General features: G+C 41.1%; 2 protein-coding genes across 2 annotated transcripts in view; one reads left to right on the forward strand and one right to left on the reverse strand.

Annotated features, from left to right (window-relative positions):
• Positions 1 to 1,111: 1,111 nt before the first annotated feature.
• On the reverse strand, positions 1,112 to 8,948 carry accs (1-aminocyclopropane-1-carboxylate synthase homolog (Arabidopsis)(non-functional)). The gene is made up of 15 exons (XM_079567774.1): positions 7,875 to 8,948; positions 6,781 to 7,424; positions 6,647 to 6,706; positions 6,497 to 6,567; positions 6,339 to 6,408; positions 4,808 to 4,874; positions 4,628 to 4,725; positions 4,474 to 4,551; positions 3,988 to 4,088; positions 3,443 to 3,532; positions 3,292 to 3,337; positions 2,457 to 2,598; positions 2,231 to 2,373; positions 1,910 to 2,063; positions 1,112 to 1,727 (listed from the first exon to the last, which is right to left on the reverse strand). The coding sequence occupies exons 1-15, from the start codon at positions 8,515 to 8,517 to the stop codon at positions 1,369 to 1,371; spliced, it is 2,766 nt and encodes a 921-aa protein (XP_079423900.1). The 5' UTR covers positions 8,518 to 8,948; the 3' UTR covers positions 1,112 to 1,368.
• A 565-nt stretch (positions 8,949 to 9,513) lies between these two features.
• Positions 9,514 to 23,366, forward strand: part of furinb (furin (paired basic amino acid cleaving enzyme) b) — a 90,060-nt gene continuing 76,207 nt past the window's right edge. Inside the window, exons 1-2 of the mRNA XM_079568511.1 lie at positions 9,514 to 9,978; positions 14,411 to 14,672. Coding sequence (XP_079424637.1) covers positions 14,496 to 14,672 — 177 coding nt within the window. The 5' untranslated portion in view covers positions 9,514 to 9,978; positions 14,411 to 14,495. The remainder of the gene's footprint in view (positions 9,979 to 14,410; positions 14,673 to 23,366) is intronic.

Genomic DNA, 23,366 nt, shown 5'->3' on the forward strand with positions numbered 1-23,366 from the left:
AACATTGAATCAGTGCAATATTTCAACATGTTATTGCGATGACTAGGTATATTTTGTTTCCATGTGAAAGCTTATGTTCAGAGACGAATTTAGCCCAAAACCTGAAAACTGATGCCTGTAGTGTCTCCCCTTAAATACAGTTCCTTAAGTAAACATTAAGTCAAGACTTGAGTAAATACCTGAAGCAGCTGGCACACTACAGTGATACCCAAACAAACCACAGTGACCTATATCTAAGATATAAGCAGATGAAACTAGGTCTAAACCAAGACTCTGCAATGTCTGCTCTAAACTACAACTTTAAGCTAACAGATCTTCAATATGGACTGAACCCAGTCTTGACTAGAACAAAGACAGTTATATTTTCCCCCTTAAAAACAGACCTAATGACTACAAACAAAATTAAACTGAATAGATGTCTAAGTAATGAAGGTTAGAGGGAGATTACTAATAAAATAAGAAAGCTGTTAATTTACATACAATATCATCAGCATGTGGGACTGAAATGTGGGTGCTAACAGAATGAAAACAAACCTACAGTAGTGTCATAATTTCTGAGGGGGAACACCGGTTGTGGTCGAGTCGGTCAGAGATTTCCCCACGTCATGACTTACACCGCCTTCACTTTCCTTTTTAGCAACGGAAAAGCCCTCTGAAGTGAACTGTAGCGCGTCCTTTTACGACCCTTTACACACAAAACCAGGCAATGCTTCTTTGATCAGGTGTTGTATATTTGAGATTTCATGAAAGAAATGAACATTGGATACAAAATACAAAATTAAAGTGCTAGATGATGGAATAAGGCTTAAAAAATAGCTTGAATACCATTTTGGTAAAGATTCTCCTATTTGGTAAGTTGTAAGCACTTGAGGGTAGAGCCGCACAATATGTCCAGTGGGTGGTCTGAAAGGAAACGTTTTGACTGGGCTCCTTTATTACCAGAATTTACCATGTCTGTATAAAAACATATTAAAACATCTACATATGGGGATTTTGGCAATTTTTGGATTGTTACCAACTATTTGATCAGATGTCATAACGAAAGTAAATTTTTCTCATATTGTGCTGGCCTTTGTGTGAAGTAAACTGAAATCATTCTTTTAAAAAAGTCCATATAATAGCGTCGTCATCTGCCAGGTCAACTTTGAAAATCCGACTTTTAAACCGGTCCACCTCTCCTCATTATCCTCCTCCGTCACACTGATCTCTCTTTCTCTTTCTGCCTTTGGTATCCGGCCTCCTCTTCACTGCACAACACCAGTAGAACTGACCTTGTGTCAAGTGTTTGTCTCTCTCCTTTTCAGAGTAAACAACTTGAAACTCGAGATGCTTTTTCAGATATAAAATTATCCTCCTCAAGCTCTTAGCTCATTTCCTGGCTCTTTGCAGCATTGCCATGAATCCGTTAAGAATCTCTGTGTCCTCCCCGGCTACGGGTTCGGGAGTGTTTTTCTGAAGCCAATCAGACGACTGCATTTGATGTCTTAGAGTGCCGATCAGCGTGTCCAGGCTGTCGTCCGCCATAGGGGTGCCATTCTCCATCCGAGCGTTTGGTGACTTGCTCCGGGGAGAGGGAATGGAATTGACAAACACGGAATTGTTGGAATCCCCGTTATCCTCCTTAGCCGACGCTGTATGTCGCACAATGGGATCTTTGATAGAGCTCGAGCTCGGGCAGGCATGGCTGTCTTCGATTTCTTTCAGAGCGTCTTTGAATCGCTTCAGGCCTGAAAAACACAACAAATGACTACCTATTACCCAATCTATAAAAATGGATGTTGTCTGAAGTAATAAAAAAAAAGAGAAACCTCAACATTTGGCTTAAATTGGAAAATGGGGGTCTAATCACACAACATAATTATGGGGTTTGATTGAAAACTGAACAGACAATAAAGACACAAACACTGACCGAGCTCTAGGTGGTGCTGTTGATCTGCGAACACAATCCGGAACCATCCTGGAGTGGAGCAGGAGAAGGCCTGGCCACAGATCAGAACCACTTTGTGTCTGAGGAAGCACCTCCACAATGACAGCTCATCCTCGAACGTGAACTCCCTGAGGTACTGGAAGAATACGACAAGTGGCAAACACTGTGAGTCCTTGTAAATAATACATTCATGCTTTTGTGCCATGTTTTGGTTTCTTATACCTACATGAACACACTGAACTAACTTAGAGACATTAGAATAATCATAATAGTCAGTACTATAGTAATGAGACTGTGCAGTACCTTCCTGAGGTCTGCCCAGACAAACAGAGCTGCTGGCCGGTCCAAGAAGGGGATTCCTAAACTCTTCAACTCCTGTGTCAAGAAACTGTGAGCTCTTTTAAGTCTGCTTCGGTTTTCCGGCAAAAACTCATTGTTGATCCATTCTTAAAACAAAATGCAAGGGTTAGTGTACTATGTGAGGCACTGAGTACTTCTTTATAGTGTTATATAAGTGCTGATAGAAAACCTCGGTCCTGCAGCAGCTGTGCAACCTGGTGTTGAGTGGGTCCCGAGATCCCATGGAAGGAGCCGAGTTGAGCTAAAGCTTCCACAAGTTCTCTGTTCTCCGTGTACAGTGTGCCAATGCGGATTCCGGCCATTGCAAAGTCCTGAGATGTCCAGTAAAAAGCTTTGAATTAACAGTAGAGACGATACTACAACTGACTTACTGTATGTGTCGGCTGGAAAAGGTCAAATTGAAACAAACTGAGAAAAGGAGAGACTAACTAAGCTGCTTAAGTGGGTTGGTACCATAGATTGTAGAATTAATAGACAGGTGCTGCCCGCTCCTCCCTGTTTACCATAATAACTAAGTTTGAGGGGGAAATCATGGCGGATTTACAGACACCTCCTACCCTGCTGTGACGTAGCATGTTCCTAAAAAGGGCATAAGGGCGGGATCTTCACGGTAGACTCTGCCCTCGCGGGGCGCGGAGTTCGGTCGTAGCCGCACCCGCACCATTAGCACTAATGCTAATGGCCTGTCAATCAAAGTCTGGCCCTCACTAGTATACAAGACTTCTTAAACGTTCCTTACAAAAACAGACCTGGTCCCTTTAATTGTAAGAATTGTAGAAAGTTTAAAAAAATGAGGCACCAGGCTTTACAGTTGTTTAGAACATGTCTAAAGTGCGATGCTTTTTAATGGAAAACTAGCTTGTTTTGCCACCCACATATGGAGGTACTGCAGCAATGTCGGCCCCGAGCGTCGCCGTCTTAAAGCAGTGCAACCAGCGGCCATTGGTTGGAACCAACGCATCGATGATTGGTATTATTATCACTAATTCACAATAAGTGCTTACCTTACTCATCCCCCACATCACGTGTGTCCTTTTTGGATCAGGCAAACTGCAAGAACAAAAAACAAGATATTGTGATATATGACAAATTCATATATCACATGAATTTGTCTGTAAATTCATGTGATATATTTTGATTTAAAGTAAATGATACCTTTCCAGGTTAAGGACACTTTGAAATGTTGCCGACTCATCAAATATCGTCAGCATGTACACCTCATCCACAATGACATGGAGTTCATTTCTGTGGGGACAATAAGAAATAAATGCTGCATAACACACAATCAGAAACGCAAGCTACACTGGTTGGCGATAGGTACGCATAAATATACTGCAAATTTGAAGGAAATTCAATGTAACTCTGTAATGGATCCCGATGCTTTCACCGTCTATATAATAGCGTTGCAGTTTATGGTTACAACTGTTCGGCGCGCGCCTGGCTCTCACAAGGGGTAGATCGCTTAGTAAACAACGGCTGATGCAGGACACCTCTTGGCACATGGTTGCACTTAACGATAATAGAGCAGGGAGGTGATAAAACTCCATCAGGACCACTTGTTATTCTGCACACAGGTCAGACTGCTAAGTCGTAAAATAGAGCGTTCAAACTGGGGATGTATGCAGCGCCATAGAAAAGTGTTTAAGTTAACAATGAAGCGGCTTAATAACGTCTGGACAAAACTTGAAAGGCAAATGTACCTTTTGGCAAACTCCAAGAAGGCAATTATCTCTGTCTGGGTGTAGATCTCGGCCAGAGGATTGTGCGGATTCATTAGAATGACAGCCCGAATGGTGATTCCCTGCAAAATTGTAGGTTTTAATGAAAATGAACAAATATAAGATAAAGGTCATCTTAAAATGAGGTGTCCATTCTTCACTGTCCAGTCACAAAGAAACCGACACCACTTAGATTCATGCAGAAAAGCAGATAAAAGAGCCTCGCATTGGTAAATTATTTAACCTTGTAAACCCAACAAAAGGCCAATGAAAAAGTGACAAAAAAGCCACCAATGAAAAAGTGACAAAAAAGCCACCAAAAAAAAAGTGACAAAGAAATTGGGACCAAAATGTGACCGAAAAGTGACAAGAAGTGGTTAGAGCCACTGCTGCCCCAGAGTACAATGAAAAGTATCAAATTGTGCAAAGTGCTGAAATAGTCCGTGTGCCCGGCTCGGAAAGATTTACCTCTTGAGTCGCTCTCTTCAGTCCTTCCTCCAGTTTGTCAACAGTGAGATGGAACGGGCGGCAACCTCTTTCATTTTCCTTTCGAAGACAACAAAAAATGATCACGTTTGATGTGGCTGTTCAACATTAAAAACATTAAAAATTGTCGCAGTACCTCACAGTCCAAAGGCACATGAAAGAGTTTAACGTCGGCATATAAATCCAGGTCCTCCGCAATAACGCCATAGAATGGAGTTGGGATGAGAATGGCATCTATTGTTTCAGTCAGATACACGCAGCTTAATAAAGGACGCATGGCTGAGGTGGTGCAAAACATAAACACAGTGTAGCTTACCTTTAGGGTCGCAGATTACTGTAGCAATGCATGAGAAAAGGGAGCCACAGCCATTCATTACCACCACCTGCATAAACGCACACATCCTGAATGACGAGGCTATTAACAAAACAGACCTGATAATTATACACACAGTAATTTAGCATCGAAAAAGACCAACGATAAAAGTCAATTACATAATTACAGTAGTTAACATAGGTTTATAATTATAGAGCATTTGATTCATGTTTTTGATGCAATCTGTAATTTTGGGGAAGCAAGTCAAATAAATTATTAGCAAATGTAGAGTTTGTAAAGTAGATATAAATTATTCATAATAACAGCCAAACACATGTATTGAAGTACTGTTCTAGTAATGTTGTAATTCCAAAGGCTCATTTAGGTCTCCTCCCATTAACCTATTACTGTAGATCATAGTGGGTTGTGTTATTAGCATCTGCCTCATACTCTGCCAGCATTGCATTCAATTCAATTTAGGATGTCATGACAGATGAACTAACAACCATGTTGCTGGTTTGCCACTGTTGCTTGTTGCTTGCAAAAAGCAGTTTTCATCCACAGTGAACTTTACAGCCCTGAAACACACCACCCACAAAAGCTAGCTCTATTTTGATACTTTTAAAGGAAGAGCGTGTAGGATGCTCTTCATGGCACTGGAACTACAACTAAACCTAGGCTGCCTTGTGCTGGGCATATTACCACGATACAGTATATGGATATGGACATACAGTACCCAAAGCTCAGAACCTCCAGAATTTTGTCACTGAGACTAATGGAGGCCTGCACTTGCACCATTTTTTTTTATAGTTTGGGGACTGCTGCTGGAATTATGTCAGTGGGAGAACTTTTTTTTTTGCCATTGGATCTGGAAAAGTGACGGGCTCATTCAGCTATCTGATTGTTTCTGACTCTTAAACCCCGCCATAACCAATTTTCTCCAGTTCAGCTTTAGCCAAATCTACCAGGTTACAGCCTATGAGCCAGTGTAGCGCCTCATTTGAAAGCTAAGACCTACAAAACTCATCTGAACAGATCTTTGTCCTTTACATTTTTGTCACTGTTTTGCTGCATTTTCATCCTTCTTTTCATCTCATTGTTGTTGCCATTTTGACATTATTTTACAAGAACCTTTCTCGATTTGGGTAAAACGAAAACTGGAGGAAATGTGCTCGGTTCAGGTGGGGGTTTAGAGGTTAATTGACATTTGCTAAAGAACCAAAATAATACTTTTAATTGTGAAAAAAACAAAAAATAAATCAACATTATAATTGTTTTAATAAAAATGATATTTGAGTGGAACTGGCACTTCACATCATGGAGCAGACGGGTAATTTTTATGAGATATTTACATAAAATCCGACCTTTAACTGGTTGTCAGTGGGCCTAACATTGTAACATAGAACTTTTTTCCCCTATTCTCTAAATATGATCTGGTATTTGTCGCTAACACCAAATTGTGTGTTTGTTCTTTTAGAATATCGCATGCATGATATACAAAAAAAATACAAAAAAAATAAACCATGAGACTCACATTTTCAGCCTTTAGTGGGTGCGGTGAACAACAAAACTCAGTCAAGAACTTCGCCACCTCCTCTCTCAGGCTGCAGAAAGACATAGAGCATACGCAAGTTCATAATCAATCTAATTGTTGTGATGCAATTGAACAAACTTGATGTGATAGAATCTTACAATGAGTGTCCCGTCCAGTCCCCATACTGCAGTAAGGTTGAGTTAATAAGTAGCATGTCCGGCTTGGTGAGCTGTACACAAGAAATTGCATTCACGCATTTAGTGATTTAGTTCAGACATCTTTGACTTGGAGCATTGCACTTGTCTTACTCGTGTGAGCAGGATATCGTGGCATAGTTTGTTCTCACTTGTGCCCAGGTTTATGATGCCCTGAGATAGAAAAGGAGAAGAATAAGGCTACGACTGAAAAGTTATCATTTGCAGTGGTGTGTGGGGGCGCTTACACTGGGGTTATCAGCCTCGTGGTATTTGTCCACTCCATACTGCAGGAATCCCTCTTGGAGAATGCCCTGATGCTGCCGGATCGTGTTACCTCTACTGGACAGGTAAGTGCTTTGTTCGCCGCTCACCAAACTTTCACATGGCTTTGCGGATGTCTTTTGACCATACGAATCCATCTCCTCTGAAGTAGGTAAACGTGACGAGGAAGAAAGTGCATTTGAGGTCATCCCTGGCCCCGCTGTTTTCTCATCCGCGCCCTGCGCTTCACGCCTGCCTGCCACGAGCGTTCCCGCGAGCATGCTGAAGAGGCGGAGTTCATGTTCCCTCTCCTGCTCGGCCCTCCTCTCCTCCCTCTGCTCCCTCCTCTCCTCGGCCTGCAGCTCCCTCTCCACGCGCGCCTCCTCCAAAGACAGCAGACGCTCCTCGGCCACTTGCTGCCACTTTAGGAATCCAACCAGGGTCCTGTCCAGAGCGGAGTGACTTGCGCCTGAGCTAGCCTTGCGGGTCGCCTTGCCAGCCATCTTGCGCTTTCTGTGTCTCAGGTTTGACACGGGGTAAGCAGCCTGCCGGAAGCGCTGCTCGTGAGAGACGGAGTCGGCCTGAGTGCCTGTGGCTGCTGAGCAAGATGTGTTCACGTCGCTAAAACCTGCAGATAGAAAAGAAATCATTCAGCGTTTGTGCGTTGGTGTTTGCCCTTTAAGTTTAGTGTCTATCACCACAAGAAAAGGCATATTGAACTTTTCTTGCTATTTACAGCATGTGTACAGAATGTGTCTTACAGTATGTGTCCTAATGTAGAGAAAAAGTAAAAGTCTACATTGTTCTTTTATTGTAGCGACTAAAACACATAAAAGACTACATTGTGCATGACTAGTGCTGACTGAACTTGGATGAAACCACATCGACATTATAAAACAAACACTAAAAAGGAGTTGTTGGCTTTTCCCTGCATCCATTGAATACACACAGCACTTGATCAACAAACCGTTTACCCATTCACCACACATTTACATACAGTACATGAGCTGAGGTTGATTTGCCAAGCTTTCAGTGGGAAAGCGTTTAAATAATTAAAAAGAGGGGGGATTGAAATAACCTGAAGGTGAAATGTGAGGTGTGACAGCTCTCTCCTCTTGACCTGGTGCCTCATCCTCCTGCCCCGTCACTGACTGCGCATCTGTCTCATGGTCATCTTCTGATCCATAATACATCTCTGGGGGAGCCACACTAGAGTTTAGCAGGCTCTCATCTACATTCTCACACTTTATGCCATGAGCATCTTCGTGTTTGAGGGGGTGACCAAACAGAAACCCCCCACTGGAAGCTGGACCAAAAGGACTAGCTGGCACTGTGGTCTGAAACCCTTCTGCGCCGCCCTGGTTCTGGTACACGTGTTGCGCTATGACAGTTCCGCCCATTGAGGAGTAGGTGATAGAGGGTCGGCTGGACAGCACTCTGTCTATGACGTCAAAGAACTTCCAGGATCTGGTTTTGTGGTTGTCTTTAATGCGCCGGTATTCCAGTCTCATCTTCTTGATCTTTTCCCTGCACTGGTCACCGGTGCGATAGATGCCTCTCTCCTGCAGGGCACGGGCGATGCGGTCAAACACTCGCTGGTTGCGCAGCGAGCTCTCCAGTTCAAGTTGGACCGTGTCATCGGACCACAGCTGGAGCAGCTCCACTATCTCCGGGTCTGTCCAGTTACTGCCCCGCTCGTGCTTTTTGTTGCGAATGTCCATGTTCACACAAGTGACAGTAGTAGAGTGAACGGTGAGCTTTCCGTCAAACTGTCATTGTCAAAGCGGATGACAAACCGATACATTTGTTATGGTGGCAGTTTGAAGTTTAATGACAGAAAATGGAGTAGCTACCTGGTTGCCTCACCGTTATTCAAACAGCTTCTAAGTAAACCCTGTAGCGCACTGACAGTTCATTGTTAGCGTTGGTCTTGCCCCCAATGGTTTAACCCGGCCAGGACTGGTCTGGTTCGACACGGCTTTACCTAGACCTAAGTACAACATTCATTCACAAGTATTTGTCATAACTTGATAAAATGAGGGCTGTTTGAGTAGGAAATATCTACATCCGGGTTTACGGCACATGCGTGCTGTCCTTATTCCGGGATAAATTTGGTCCGTGTGAAAGCGAGCTGTTTTCACTTCTTCCAGGCTGTGGCGGTGTAGACAAAACCAGGCGAGTCAGAGCCCAGCCTGGATGTTACAGCACCATCTATCGCACACATGCAGGTGCCACAGTAGTTGTGATTCAAGCTAATGTCCACGAGATGGCGACAAAAGCCTGACGACAAATCAACAAGCGCGCCTCAAGGAGGCGCGTGTTTCATGGTACGGGGTTAGCCCGTGGGTTAGCAGGACGCCTTGTTTAGTTCTTTGACAAAACAAAGAAATTCAGTAATTATAAAAATATATTACATTAAAGTGCACTGTTTCTATTTATTGGATAGTGTATACCTTAGTTACAGCACAAGTCTGACTTACCTTCTGTCAAACATCAGTATTAAAATGCTTCGACAATGTCGAGGGATTTTACTAATGTTATGGGGTATTTTAAATACCCCATAACATTTAAAAATGTTGAAATAATAAAAGTCACACACACGTTTGCCTCCGCTTCTTTTGTGTGTTTGCAACGCTAAAATAGCGCACCGCCCTTTGGGGTTACTGCGGTGCGTAAATCCAGCACACGCTACTACCGCTGCTTTTTAAACGTGACGTATTTCCTGGAGAAAAAGCTTGTGGCAGTTTGTTGTCACCTCCATCCAGAATCCGCTGTACTACAGGCACGTAAGCCCCGCATCATTGCCTGATTGTGCGCGTATCCAATAACTCGCTCTTTTTATGTGGAAAAGCTAAGGGTATAAAAAGACAAGCAAGAGCTGTTAAAGTCATAGGATAGAACAAAAGGTAAATATGCGTTTAAATATAAAAACGATTACAAACTGGACGCGCTTCTTAAGCGAAGGGAGATAGTTCTCCTCCGCTACTTTGGTGGGAATAATGGGTGTGCACGGATAGCAGATTTGCGTTTTCAGGACTTCAGGATCCACACGGCACCAATTTGGATGTCAAGTTCAAAGTGAGCCGCAGGAGAAAGGAGTCTTCGCCCCGGAGGAGCGCAGAGAAAAGAAGGATGTGGAGGCACTATGCCCTGCTCCGGGTTGGCATCATCTGAAAGAGACGGTATGGCTGCATGCACCTGCTCATACTTTTCAACAAAAGCGCATATTGAGTTATTTTGAAGTGAGGAGGGAGTCCAGAATAATGAGTGGGGAATTAAATTGCATTAATTTAAGATCGGCTTGTTTAATTGTATATTGTATTTATGCTCATTTCTGTTTTTTGTTATATTTATTACTGATATATTACTGTAAACTTATCTATTGATTTCTAGACACGTTTGTCCGGATAATTCAGATTATGAGCACAATGTCTCTCATAAATTATTCACATATAATGTATATTAATTTGTTTATTTTTCAATATAAAGTTTGATTAAAGCCCTTTACGTCCATCGATATTTATGGTATGAGGTTGGTTGGAATCAGGCTGTTAAATTCTGCCTCTCTGTGACTTTTCTTTTGTTTGAACTCATTATTCTGTTCTACACTCTTCTGTGATTTGAGGTCATGAAAGATCTCATACTGGTTTTCAGCAAGAGTGGAAGTCTAGGGCAAAACAACTCAATCACCACTTCAAAATCCATTTTCATTTGGGCTGCATCTGTTCAATGCGTGGAATTGCTCTAAGGAAGCTTTCTTGCCTGAGTTTTCTATAAGGGCATGAACCCGGCTGAGAAGGATGCAATTTAGCAATACTTTATCACTGAACTTATTGGCTTACTTTTCTCCAGAGCACACAGCAGTATTCTGGGGACTTCTCTTTCTAAGGACATTTTCCCCCCTCTGGGCGCATTGAATTTCATCTTTGACCACATTTAAACACATTTCCCCCTGACTCATGCTCAGGATTGGAGTTTCAGTGCTTGTCTTTCAGCCATTCTTTTTCAATGACTGCCATAATGTTCACTCAACATGTTTCTGTCTAAATACACACACAAGCTGTGTTTTACATTTTCCAATCACACTCTTAACATGCTGCCTTTTTTCTCTTTCACAGGATCTTGGCTATGTGCGGCACTTAGCAAATGCTGCAATTTTTTTTTTCTCTGGTTTGAGAGGGCAGCCCAGAGCACAGAGTGGGTGTTGATTTGGCTGTTGGCAGAGTTGAAATTGAGTTGGAGTGCTGCATATGGTCTGTCCGGCTTCACACTTATCTGTACAAGTGGAAATATTCAGTTTGTTCCAGTCAGGGCCTGAAATGTTCATTGGAGGGAAGTGATTCTGTTCAACTGGACGGACCAGCCGATTAGGGAAACGTGCGATACAAATTGGCAGGAAGTGTGCATCATATGCTACTCTTATACTAAGCAATGTGAGGATTTTGATTATTAAGCTCTTTTTTTATGGCGTAAATGAGCAGAATAATGAATCTGAGGTCGAAGGCCCGGATCACAGCAGAGGTGGTTCTACAGAGAATTGTTTTGTGGTCACAATGGCCATTTCTGAAGGACACAGGAATTATTAAATTAAGGATTTGATATATATATATATATATATATAGAGAGAGAGAGAGAGAGAGAGAGAGAGAGAGAGAGAAACTTTATTCTTCTAGGCTTTGATTTGGCAATGACTGTTGTGTTTGTCGCATGCAATGTTGGACATTAATCACAACAAAATTCATTTTGAGAGCACTCCCTTGCATAACAGCATGAAAAACATCAAACATTAATAAAAAGTCTGCAAATTTGTATATGTGACTGGATCTGTGAGTTTACAGTCTGAGGTGAAAAGACAGTACAGTAGTGGGCTTAATACACAGCCTTGGAGGACACCGGTGCCGATAGAGATGAGGTCTCCAAGCCTCACACGCTGTGGTCTGTTGAGGAAGTCTCTTATCCAGTGGCAGGGTGGAGGGTTCAGACCAAGTGAGAGTAGCTTGTTGACCAGTCTGAGCGGGTTGATTGTGTTAAACACTGAACTGAAATCAACAAACAGTACTCTCACATAGGTGTCTGAGCTCTAGAGATGACTGAGGGCCGTATGCACCACCTATTGTTTTTATATGCAAACTGGTTCTGATCCACATTGACAGGGATGGAGGCCTTGATGTACTTTAGTATCAGTCCCTCAAAAACTTTCACGATTATCGGCGTTAATGCCACAGACTGATAATCATTCAAGCATGTAATTGCTGATTGCTTTTTGTCTCAACCTTTGATGCATTTGAATACATTCGCACAAGCTGATGCTGGTCTCTGATATGGCAGTCCGACTCTGTATCCACTGGCAATAATTCATGGAAAGATGAACCGTTTTTGGTCTCTGTTGCAATATGAACGGTCGCAATTAGCCAAAATACAAAAATATCCTGTCTGTTCTGAATTGCATTTGATTCTCGTATTCATTTTGCAGTTGCATATGCCCTTTAATAAAAACAAAATAATAACACCAAAATAAAGCACAAATCTAATCACAGACATAGGTTGTTTTCCCCACATCGTTCAGGTGCATTGATCCCAGTTGCACAAAGTTGTCCGCAGCTGAAGGTTGGGGTTTCATCTGTTGTCTTTCTTGCTTTGTAATCAGCCTCTTGTTCACCGGACTCTCAGATCAGATGTGCCATGTGTGAAGGTTGTGTTTTGCGTCGCTGCGTCGTTTGATGCTGTGACGCTTGTTATTTTCCTCCCAGCGCTTCATAACCCTGTGTTACCTCACTAATGCTCTGTTCCACTCTTGCCCTTTTTTTGGGGGGGGGGACTCCAACATGGCGTCTAATGAGCTCCGAAGAATTGCTCGGTGGGAGAGTGGCAGCCGCTGGTCATGTTTTCAGTACTTCTCACTCTCTTGCTGTGCTCCCACCACACCCGCACCCGCAATTTATCTTTGAGGCCACATCCATGCCTCACTTTGAATCAACTGAATCTCACGGACACAAGGGTCGCCTTTAGCCAGGAATAATTCTAGCATGAAATAAAAAAAAAAACTTTTGAAATTTGCTCTAATCCTTTACTTTCATGTCTAATCTTTATTTCTTTTTACTTTGGGGGGAAAACTATGTATAAATTAATGTAGGTACTTCTGAAAAAAACTTTATTCAAACATTTTTGTAACAAACAAGACTGCTGCATATGTTTTGAAACTTAAACGTTCATATTTAATATAATCAGCACAGCTATATTAAAGAATACAAATCAAAGTATCCCTGACATTCTCCTTAAAACCTCCTCTTGGATGAAATGCAGAATATCGAGGGAGCCATTCAAAGCCTAGAAGACAAACAACCAATGGTCTGAAATGTGTAATGTTTTTTCACACAAGATAATTATTCTCGGTCTTTTTGGCTTGTGAACCTGGTGCTTTCAACTCACACTTTCAACAATTCTGATGTGCTCTTGCCAGACGTTTTTGAGAGCTACCTCGTTGTCTTTTTACTCCAAAAGGGAAGTTGTCTTAGTTACATTGTGCTCCAATTTAAACCATCTTTGACAAGCTTAACTTTCTGCAACAACTTTTATTCTCTCAGACCGCCATAAAACTGGGCTCGCCGGCATGCCCCACTTAAGCACCCCTTCATCAGGCATTTTTATATTACCATTCATTCAAAATGCATTAAGGCGTTTGATACCTTATTAAATGCAAATGCAGAGGAATAATCCGAATTTTCTGCTTAAATATCGTTTTCCCCTGTGTGCGTGCTGTAACTGTCTGTGCAGGATTGCTTGGCGTCTGCCTGCCTGCTCCAACATGCTTACTGTTTTCATTATCATATATTACCATTTATGTCTGAGGATGGAATGGATTGATTCCAAATTCCACTATTTTGGCATCAGCCTCCTGTTGTTCAGACCCACAATTTGAGCTGTGCATGTGGACTTGTGTGATTTCTTTTTTCCAGAATGTACAAAAAAGATAGGTACATTTTATCCTAAGATGTAAATGAAAATAGAGCAATTTATCTAGAACAGGGGTGTCAAACTCATTTTGGGCAGTGGGTCGAAATTCAGCTCCCAAGGCGGGTCACAGGCCACATATAATGTAAACAGGACAAATACAGACATTTTTTCCAATAAATGAATAATAATAATGAGTTGTGATTTGGTCAAAGCCCCAACTTGACTGTAGCATAACTCCGCACAGGCATGGGCTAGAGAATTACTTTTTATTTTTCACATTCTCTTGAATTTATGCTCTACATGGCAGAGGCCGGATTAAATCATCTCGCGGGCGCTCCTGATCTAGGAGTGTGGCAAGACTGTGACTAAAAATGACCCTTTTCCAAAATGTTACTGCACATTTGAACCTGGTAAATATTTTTCTCCTGTTATCGCTCACAATAATTTGGCCATTTATTGTTCAGGCCTAACAATTTAGTGCACAATCTGACCAACTTTAAGACCTGTCCTCCCTATTATGCATTAAAAAAAAACATTTCCTTTGAAGAGAACATTTCGGGACACCGCCTGATTCATTCAAAGCTAATTCAGTGCGTAAGCGTGACCTATTTACGAAGTCTTTGTTTGTGTTCATAAGTGGCTGTGTTCTCTTCTGTCTAGGCCACCGCTCCACTGTGAGGTAAGGCCAGCCCCGCTCGCTCGAGGACGAGGAAGACAGACGGTTCTTGGAAGTCTCCTCCTTTTCATGGATGCCAGGGTGGTCCTGCTGCACCTGTGGACGGCCTGCGGTGTCCTCCTGTCACTGGAGCTCGTATGTATTGACGCAGAGGTCTACACCAACACCTGGGCTGTCCAGATCAGCGGAGGGCCGGAGGAGGCGGATCGGATCGCAAAGGAGCACGGATTCATCAACCTCGGCAATGTAAGTTTTCTCTCTCGACCTGCTGCTCCTATATAAAGTAGTACATCAAAGCGAATCACTAGAGCAGCTGACACGACACCTCCAGGCCATCCTTTCTGTGCCACCGAATGTAAAATTGGGTGAACTTCAAGGCCGATAATCCTTAATGCATCTGACATCCATTGCTGCTCTGCTTGGCGTTGACTGTACGTTTACCACATAAAACAATACATTTAGAAGGACAGCGATTGTTGTCAGGACCAGGACTAGTGGTGTGACGTTCATGACCGACCGGCTCTTTAAGGTGAACGGTTTGAACTGGATCTCATTTTGTGAAAAGAGATGGATCCTTTTTTTTCTCCCCGAACAAACACAGGAATCAGCCCAACAATGGAGCAGGCAACACAAGTGAATCGTTTTGCACTAAAATCAAAGCTAAAAGTGATTCGTCAGACAGTTGCAACCTCTTTTTATTAGTCGTGGCGTGTAAATATCAGTCCTAGTGTCATTTTAGATTACAATAGGACAACAATTACAATTTACAACAATTTTATTGATTTAAATTGCGTCTTAGATATTTTGAGTTATCTGGCATTCTTTTAAACAGCTCTTTGAAATGAACGGATCCCAAAGACTCGGCTCCCAGTGAAGAGCCGTAAATCACTATTGAGGACCACAGGAAGACTTTATGGTAGTTTTGTACAGAGGCACACTGGCAGATCTCTTTCCTAACCAAAGTGGCTAGTTTCCTAAAAAGATTACTCAAGCTTTGGATGTGAGTGAACTTAGCTTGGGTTTACAATTCACTTTGACTTGTGTTGGTTAGAAATTGCAGCATAATTATCTTACCAGGTCCTTGTTTTGCATAATATTTTCAACTAATTGCCTTTTCACTATGTCATTTACTATGCCAGAAGGAAATCTATCATAGCTGGATGAGTAACAACCTATCACACCCCCACACTCTTCAGTCTGGAGTCTTGAGAAGAGGACAACTCTTCCAGGGCTAATCCCCTCCATTTGTTGCTAAGCAGATGACAGTCAATGTGGTTCCATGAGCGAAGGGAGACGCAATTTGGTCCCATCTCCCCCTGTCACTTGAGTTGAGAGTGAACTTCATTTGCATGTCTTAGTGCTTTCCACGCCAACACGCAGCCTTCTTTGGTAAAACTCAAGAAGTTTGAACAATTCCCACCTCTTTTCTATTGTTTCCCCTCCTATTGGATAAAGGGGGCTGTAAGAAAATTCAGGAAGCATTACATAAATTAAATCTAATTTGCTATTTAGTTTTGTACAAAATTCAAACCAATGTAGCAACACAGTAAAAATCCCATTGACCTATATTTTATTAATTTTGTCCAAAACTCTTTCATGTACAAGGAAAATGATCTTATTACGATAGGTTGTATTTTTTTTTTATTAATGCTAGCGTTAGTCGGATAAAGAAGAGTATTTCTCGCCATTTAGAAGAGACATCCATGACCACGCCATTTTCAGAGAGGCAAAATCTAACAGGGTTTGTACAACAGGGTGATGTCTATACCATTTACACGGCGTTCCAAATTGTTATGCAAATTGTATTTCAGTGTCAAAAAGGCAAAAAATATAAAAAATAAATAAATGAAACTCAAGGATGGCATTGTGTCTCAGGGCTCTTTGAATCACTGACATTAATCTCAGAAGCCTGGGATGATTAGTTGTCAGGTTAAGCCCAGTTAAGGGAAAAACTACTGAAAAAGGACGATCCACATTATTAAGTAGACCAACATTTTCAAGAAATATGGGAAAGAAAAAGGATCTCTCTGCTGATGAAAAGCGTGAAATAGTTGAATGCCTTGGACTAGGTATGAAAACCTTAGATATTTCATGAAAGATTAAGCTTAATACTGTTACGAGGACGTAAAATGTAATTTGCATAATAATTTGGACGCGGTGTAAATTCCACTTCTTGGAGGCTACATGTTAAATAAACATATGAATTTGGAAAACTAGAACTAAAACCACACATGGCACTACTATACTCCTATCAGCTGCATGAGTCTAGTATTTTTCTTTTCATGTACTCTCTGCTATAAAGTAGTGGTTGAAGAGTAGCAGATGTGGTAGCATTTTCATGCAGGTTGGTGATATAAGCAGCTGTACAGCTAGTTATTTCTGTGTTGCTTTTTTAAAAGAAATCATGCTTTGATTTCTCTCAGCCCATTGAACAGCGATATAAATGAGCAAACATAAACACCTTATTTTCTCACCTGGCTTCTGTTAATTAGCCATTAAGAAGAAAAGCCACAGTTAGTCCAGAAAGAGTGTTTTCTGGCTGTCGGGAAAATACCTGATGCCATATGGCACCCTGCCACATTGACGCATGTGGCACTCAGCAACGCACTGGGAAACTTTATTTCAAACAGCGGCCCTAGCCACAACTGTATCTTTCTGCAGGCTGCACACTGAACGCACAGCCCTCAAGGTACCTGTCAACTTTAGATTTTTGTAGTCATTACAGATGACTGTATGCATGATTGGGCTTCCTACATTCGACACACAACAGTAAACAGGTTTGAGGAGCTGGATATAATGAAGGAGATATTCAGGAAGTAGTGGAGCTAATTGAGCATTTCTCATTTGAAAAATAAGGGAACGTGATGGCAGGATTGTGATGAGAGCGTGTGGGAGTGTGGTGAAAGAGTGTAAGACAGTAATTGTAGTGAGCTGAAGTGTGATTGCTACAATTTTAGCATTATCCCTGTCCACAATTAGAGTATGTGGGTTTCCTGGATAATCAGCATTGTTTTCATAGTAGCACAAAAATAAGGTGGATCTTCATAAGGTGTGATGTCTTTTGTTGAAGATAATGACTTGCCATTTTTCTATCATCCTCACAACAAGAACAAGAAAGCTGTGGTCTAATTAGAAGATAATGGGCTTTTATCACTCTAATGTGATTATAGGATCATCCTAATGCTTTTTATTGTTTGTTTATACTGATGCTCACATTCAGTGTTTATGCACGCACGCCCACTCATTATTTATTGGCTCATTTTTCGTAATGTGAGTGAAAGCAGAATTGTAATATCTGTTCCTCGAAGCTTGAGTCGAGCGCAGAGGGTCTGTAATGTGTGGGTAATTTTAAGTTGTACTGGTGTACAGCGTCCTCTGGTAACCCCTTGGCCTTTAGATGCAAGCGAGTTTGCACACGTAGTTTTTTGGCTCTCAGATAACCATGTGACTCAAACCCACACATTCTGCAGTGAGGTAAATGTGCTAAACACGAGATACTGTCATTCATTTTCAACATTCTTGCAACAAAATAAGCATAGCAATAACCATTGATTGCTTTTCATGCATCATGTTTAACCTTGAATAAAATATTTTCAGTTCTTTATTTTTGGGGTCCAAATTGTCAGGTAATTTGGACTCTCAATATCGTCTGAGCAAAGTGTTCCATAGCACTTGGTCTTTTTATTTTGTCTGTAATGTATTTTGCACGCGTGGGAGTGCAGACAGCAATGGGAGCTAAATGTCATGTTGTGCTCTAGGGGAGGCCAAGCAGGATCATTGTTTTTCTTTGGAGGGCTGTGCTCTGTGGGCGGTGACATCCTGAATCAGCACATCACTGGAGTAGAGACAGTTAATGCAGATCTCTTACCAGCTTCTGGTCCTCTTCACTACATGTACAATAAACAACAGTTAGTATTTTTAGCAAGTCGTGACTCAACCGTCTCAGATTTGTTGTTAAATACACTTATTTATTACTTCAATCGGTTGACATCATTGCATTTTAAAGAGCTAATTGTTTACCAGTGCGGTGGAGACAGTTTTTATTTTATATAATTGTCAAAATTCAGAAGGTTTTTGGTAAATATCTCTGAAATGTCTGTATCAAGCCACTTCATGCAACTAAAGTGTCTGAAGAATGTCTTCTCTGTCAGCAAAATGGATAAAGGATAAAAATGAATTAACATATGTGGAGGATAGCCAAGAGACGATAAATCATTTATAACAATGGAGCTTGAGCCTAGAGTTTCATGATTTTATTACCTTCTGTGCGCAATTCTGTTGAAAATGGCCGGACAAACATTATGCTGGAGATGCTGATTTAATGACTGCGTTTTCATTTAGCGTTGCTCGAGCCGTGTCTGTGTTGTTTGTGCGACTGATCTAGTTCACGCCTTTTTGCTAAGCCCTGAAGAGAAATGTAATTCACCCAACATGCTCCCAGACTTCTTGCTGCTACAGTGAGGAGTTTGACTGTGCCGCTGACTTCTGCCCTTTATCTGAAACTATAACATCAAACCTATGACTTGGATCAAACCAGTCTTTTATGTATTCCCGAATGCATCCATGCGCTGAATTGAAGAAAGGCTTCATATTTTTGTACAGACACATAACAGCCCGTTGGTCGTACTTCATGATGATTATTAAATTCGGCGCAGGCTGATGGACTGATTATATGGGATTGTATGCATCTGCGAAGAAGGCTTGCAGCTCCGGCTCCATCTGTCCACCCATTCATCCCAAACTGAGGATCAAACAATGCCTGCAGGGAGTCGCTTTCATTTCCACTTTCCTGCATACACACTCGCTGTGCTAGATTCATGTGGGAGAATAAGCTAAATAAATAGTTCTTAATAGTTCCTGAAAGTAATTAATTATGCAACATATTTTTTTTGATTCCCGCTGAGGATCCAAAACATTAAAGTAGTGATCATGTTTCAATGTTTACTTTGTTGCTTATAAACTTACTGTAATGATTCTACTGCTCATTGTTCCTATCAGAACTAGCAGATATTGCATCATGATGGCATCGTAAAGTATTGGCTCAATATGAACATGAAAGCACAAAAATATATATTATTTTTTTTGAGATTCCTTCTAGATTTAGAAATATTCTAAAGTTGTCTCGAATTTACTGTTGGAAATGAACACATCGCATTTCTCTGATTGGATCACTCAGCGCCGATGTACGATTCCCGCCTTGAAATTATATAAAGTGGAAGCAACAACACTAGATTGCATAAAATACTTAGTCAGGTTGCATAGTCACAGACTCATTAGAAGTTGTATGCCCACCAGAGTTCCTTTACTGTCAATGTAATGCAAACAAACATTGAATTTATGTTCAGTAACACTACTCGTAATGAGACACAAGTAAAGCTGCAACGAACCATAACGTTTTGATAAATCAAGTCTAATTATTGCTTCTTTAATTCACCGATTAATACTTAGAAACACAGAAATAAGGTAGTAAATGGAACTAGCTGTTTGTCGTGTTCTTCTAATCAACAGTCAGTATGCATGTGTGAATTCCTCACTATAGGACTTCTGCAAAGGTGAGTGAGTAATTGAAAATTATTCATTTATTCATTTTTTTCCCGCTTATCTTCCAGCTCCAGTGGGCTCCTGAGCCAGTCCTCGCTGCTTTAGCCACAAGGCACAGACACTGGACGTTTGCCAGTTTATCGCTGCCATTCCTCACTGGGAATTAATGAAATTCCTTTTAGATTAAGGTGTGATATATATACTTTCATTAGGGGAAATATCTCAATTTAAATGGACACGCTAGCTGTAACCCCTGCAGGAGAACTGTAGGGGAGCCTAGCATTATAGAGAAGTGTGCCTATTCGTTGCAGTACAATTAAGTGAATTAAAATGACCAAATCCAGGTTTGAAGTGAAGAGGGTTTCTCTGTGCATCTAAAAAAATGTGTTTCATATTTGCAGTATATAATCAATCACTAATAATATTAATGTTGATTTTGCCTGTTGCTGTGAAATAGTTTTAAATCCAAAGCCGTGTCTACTGCTGAACAATAACATGTCTTCCCTTTTGAAGTGGTACTACTGACCTCTCTGGGGAACATCAAAACTTTCCGGACATTTCCTTGACCCGTTCCACCAGTGAACACTTCCTCTGAACTCATTATTTACAGTATAGTTCAGATGGACCTCTCTATACCACTCCGCTCTGTAGTCCTCTGAGCAGAGCACGGACCTGCAGTACTTGTATTTGAAACCTATTTCCCACAGGACTTTGAAGGGAAAATAAGAAGTGGCTCTCTGAGTAAAAGCTGTGAAGTCTTGCTGCTGGCACTCGGCTGGAATTCTCAACAGAATAAGCCTGTAGAGGTGCTCATATAGTGTAATGCTGCAAATGTAATGGTCAAATATAGAATCTTTATTGATTTTGTGCGATCCAATTATTTATTAGTTAGTAACATTTACTCTACTTTCCACATAATCCATTGTGAATATTTTCTTATGCTGCAGCAGAATTGTTCGGAATCTTCGAACCAGTATATATTGGTTTACCCTGCCTCCAGATTTAGTATCCAACTTGTTCTTAGACTCTTGTCTGGAAAAAATAAAAGTCAAAGAATTGGGTGGGGAAAAAGGGAAACCTTGAAGACCAACATTGGCAGAAATATCCACTCGCATGGTTGGGCAAGCCTGTTTATCCTCTTGTAGTTAGACCATATGGGCACTATCCGCTTTATGAGCATCTTCATAACATCTTGGACCTACTCTGACACCCCAAAGCCATTATTTTCCCCCCTAAACTCAAAATGTAATTTATACAACAAAAAAATGCATCAATGAACTGGAACCCTGCTGGCACCAGTGAGTTTTTGCATGGACTAATATCTGCATGTTGCTACTAAACCGCTTTTGCCGCTCACTCTAGTTTTTTGTGACATCATGTACCCATATGTAAAAAAAATTAAGAATCGTTTGTTAATTCAATCTTAGAATTAAGTTGTCACCCATCTTATTTTCACCATCATCTTCTTAAAAAAATGACTTTACAGTACTGGCAGCGTGCCACTGCTTATTCTTCCATTTTGAGGCCTGGTGCCAGATTGTTTGATCTTGCTTGTCCAGGTTGGACTGTGTGCAAGCCTTTCAGATTTTTGTATGTGTTGGCTGTTTTCTCCACTCCTACGCACCTGCCCCGAGAAATAAAGATGCAATGTTTTCATCCTCAAACCTTGACTCGCTCAGTGAATCGCTGTGGAAACATTAGCCTTGACCAGTACCGCAAAAAAGAGACTTGGATTTGGCGAATGCCCCATAAAATGAAACCAACTTTGTACTTTCCAATCCTTTGCCTCACGGACATTCAAAACCACTATCCACCAACATTTTCTGACTGCTCTTCTTGATTTTTCCACCTTTAAATGTGCATGTTGTGATGATTATTCAAGTGAAGGCTTTGCCCATTCAAGCATCCTCTTAAAATCTATTAGATTTGTATTAAAATGTGTCCCCTGCTAACTATAATGTGTTTGAACTAGTTCTCACATAAACAATTTCATCAATCTCTTTAATGTTCACATACAACATAGTAATAGGCCTATCATTGTGTCATATTTGGTTACAGGATGCTGTATATATTGTACATTTTCCATTTGTCTAACAAAAATATAGAGGGCTTAGTTTGTCCCTTGCCATAAATAGTGTTCAAAAAATAAGACAAAGACTATAACAATTTGAACACAAGTCCAACATAAGGCAAAGAGCCATCTCCATTTTGAGTAATTTAATGACCAGCTCTGGCCAGAGGGACACAGCACAGGCGAAGTCAAAAGTTCTGCCTGACTGTGTTGCCCTGAACACCAAACTGTTTACTTTACACAAGTCCTTGAAGGGGAAAGGAACTGTAGCATTTCTGCATAGTGATTGGGCCACGGTGATGCCAGGTCGCTCTGTTCCCTAACCCTTATCTATCGAGCTGAATCGGATTTTTCACAGGAGGGCTGAATGTTATCAAACATGCAGAAATATTCGCAAGACCGAGAAAAACACCTTTGAGCAGTTTGTTGTGTAAGAACCCAGTTCACAGTATTTAGATTCTTGTCATTATCCGGTCTATAATGATTTGCTTCACCACAGTTTAGTAGTGTAGGCTGGAGACTGCAACTTTTGCTAGGCACTTTGTCTGTCTCTGTGCCGTGAGTTTTGCTTCCTAGCTTTTATGGCTGCAAGGTTTATCAATACCGAATCACAAGTGAGGTTTTGATTACTGCAATAACCTAGCCTCAAGAGACTGAAGTTTTTTTTTTTTTTTTTTCATCTTCTGTCTCTGGCATTTGAGCGATAGATGTTCATCAATCAGAATTTGAAGCCTTGGTGGTCTCAGGTTTAGCTGCAACAGATAAAAGGTCTGAGTTTCCATGAATCAGATTCTGAAGTGTATAGATAGGCGAGATGTGATTCCATCGCAGATTTAGTTTAGTCACGTGGCTGTCCTCCAGAGGTTCTCTGAATGTCAGGGAAAGGTGGAAGCTGAACTCTTCCAGACGAGGGCGCTATCCACATTATAACTTAGATTTTTGAATGTACTTTCTTAGTTCTAATGTGGGGAAATTTGAGCAAGAGTATGTTGTTTGACAGTGTAAAAGTATGACATCCTTCTCTCGTCATCTTAGCCGTTTCAAATGCAAAAATCGCAAACTGAATCACAATCGCAATATTTGTAGGTTTGTAGGTTTTTCTTGTCAAAATCATCCAGCCCTACTGGCTTTGACATTTTGTTGAATGTTGCTTGAAACTCTCTTAATACCCATTTTAATGCTGAACTGTCCAAGAAAGCCTACAGGCAAAAAATACATCAGAAATAAACAAAACACCATTTTCTGCGATATACACATTGAATATCGAATGTAATGATATTTGTCTTGTATCACCCCGTGTCTTTCATTTACACCAGCACCACCTACTT

The sequence above is a fragment of the Gobius niger genome (genome assembly GCF_951799975.1).
Source record: "Gobius niger genome assembly, chromosome: 12".
Lineage (NCBI taxonomy): Eukaryota > Metazoa > Chordata > Actinopteri > Gobiiformes > Gobiidae > Gobius > Gobius niger.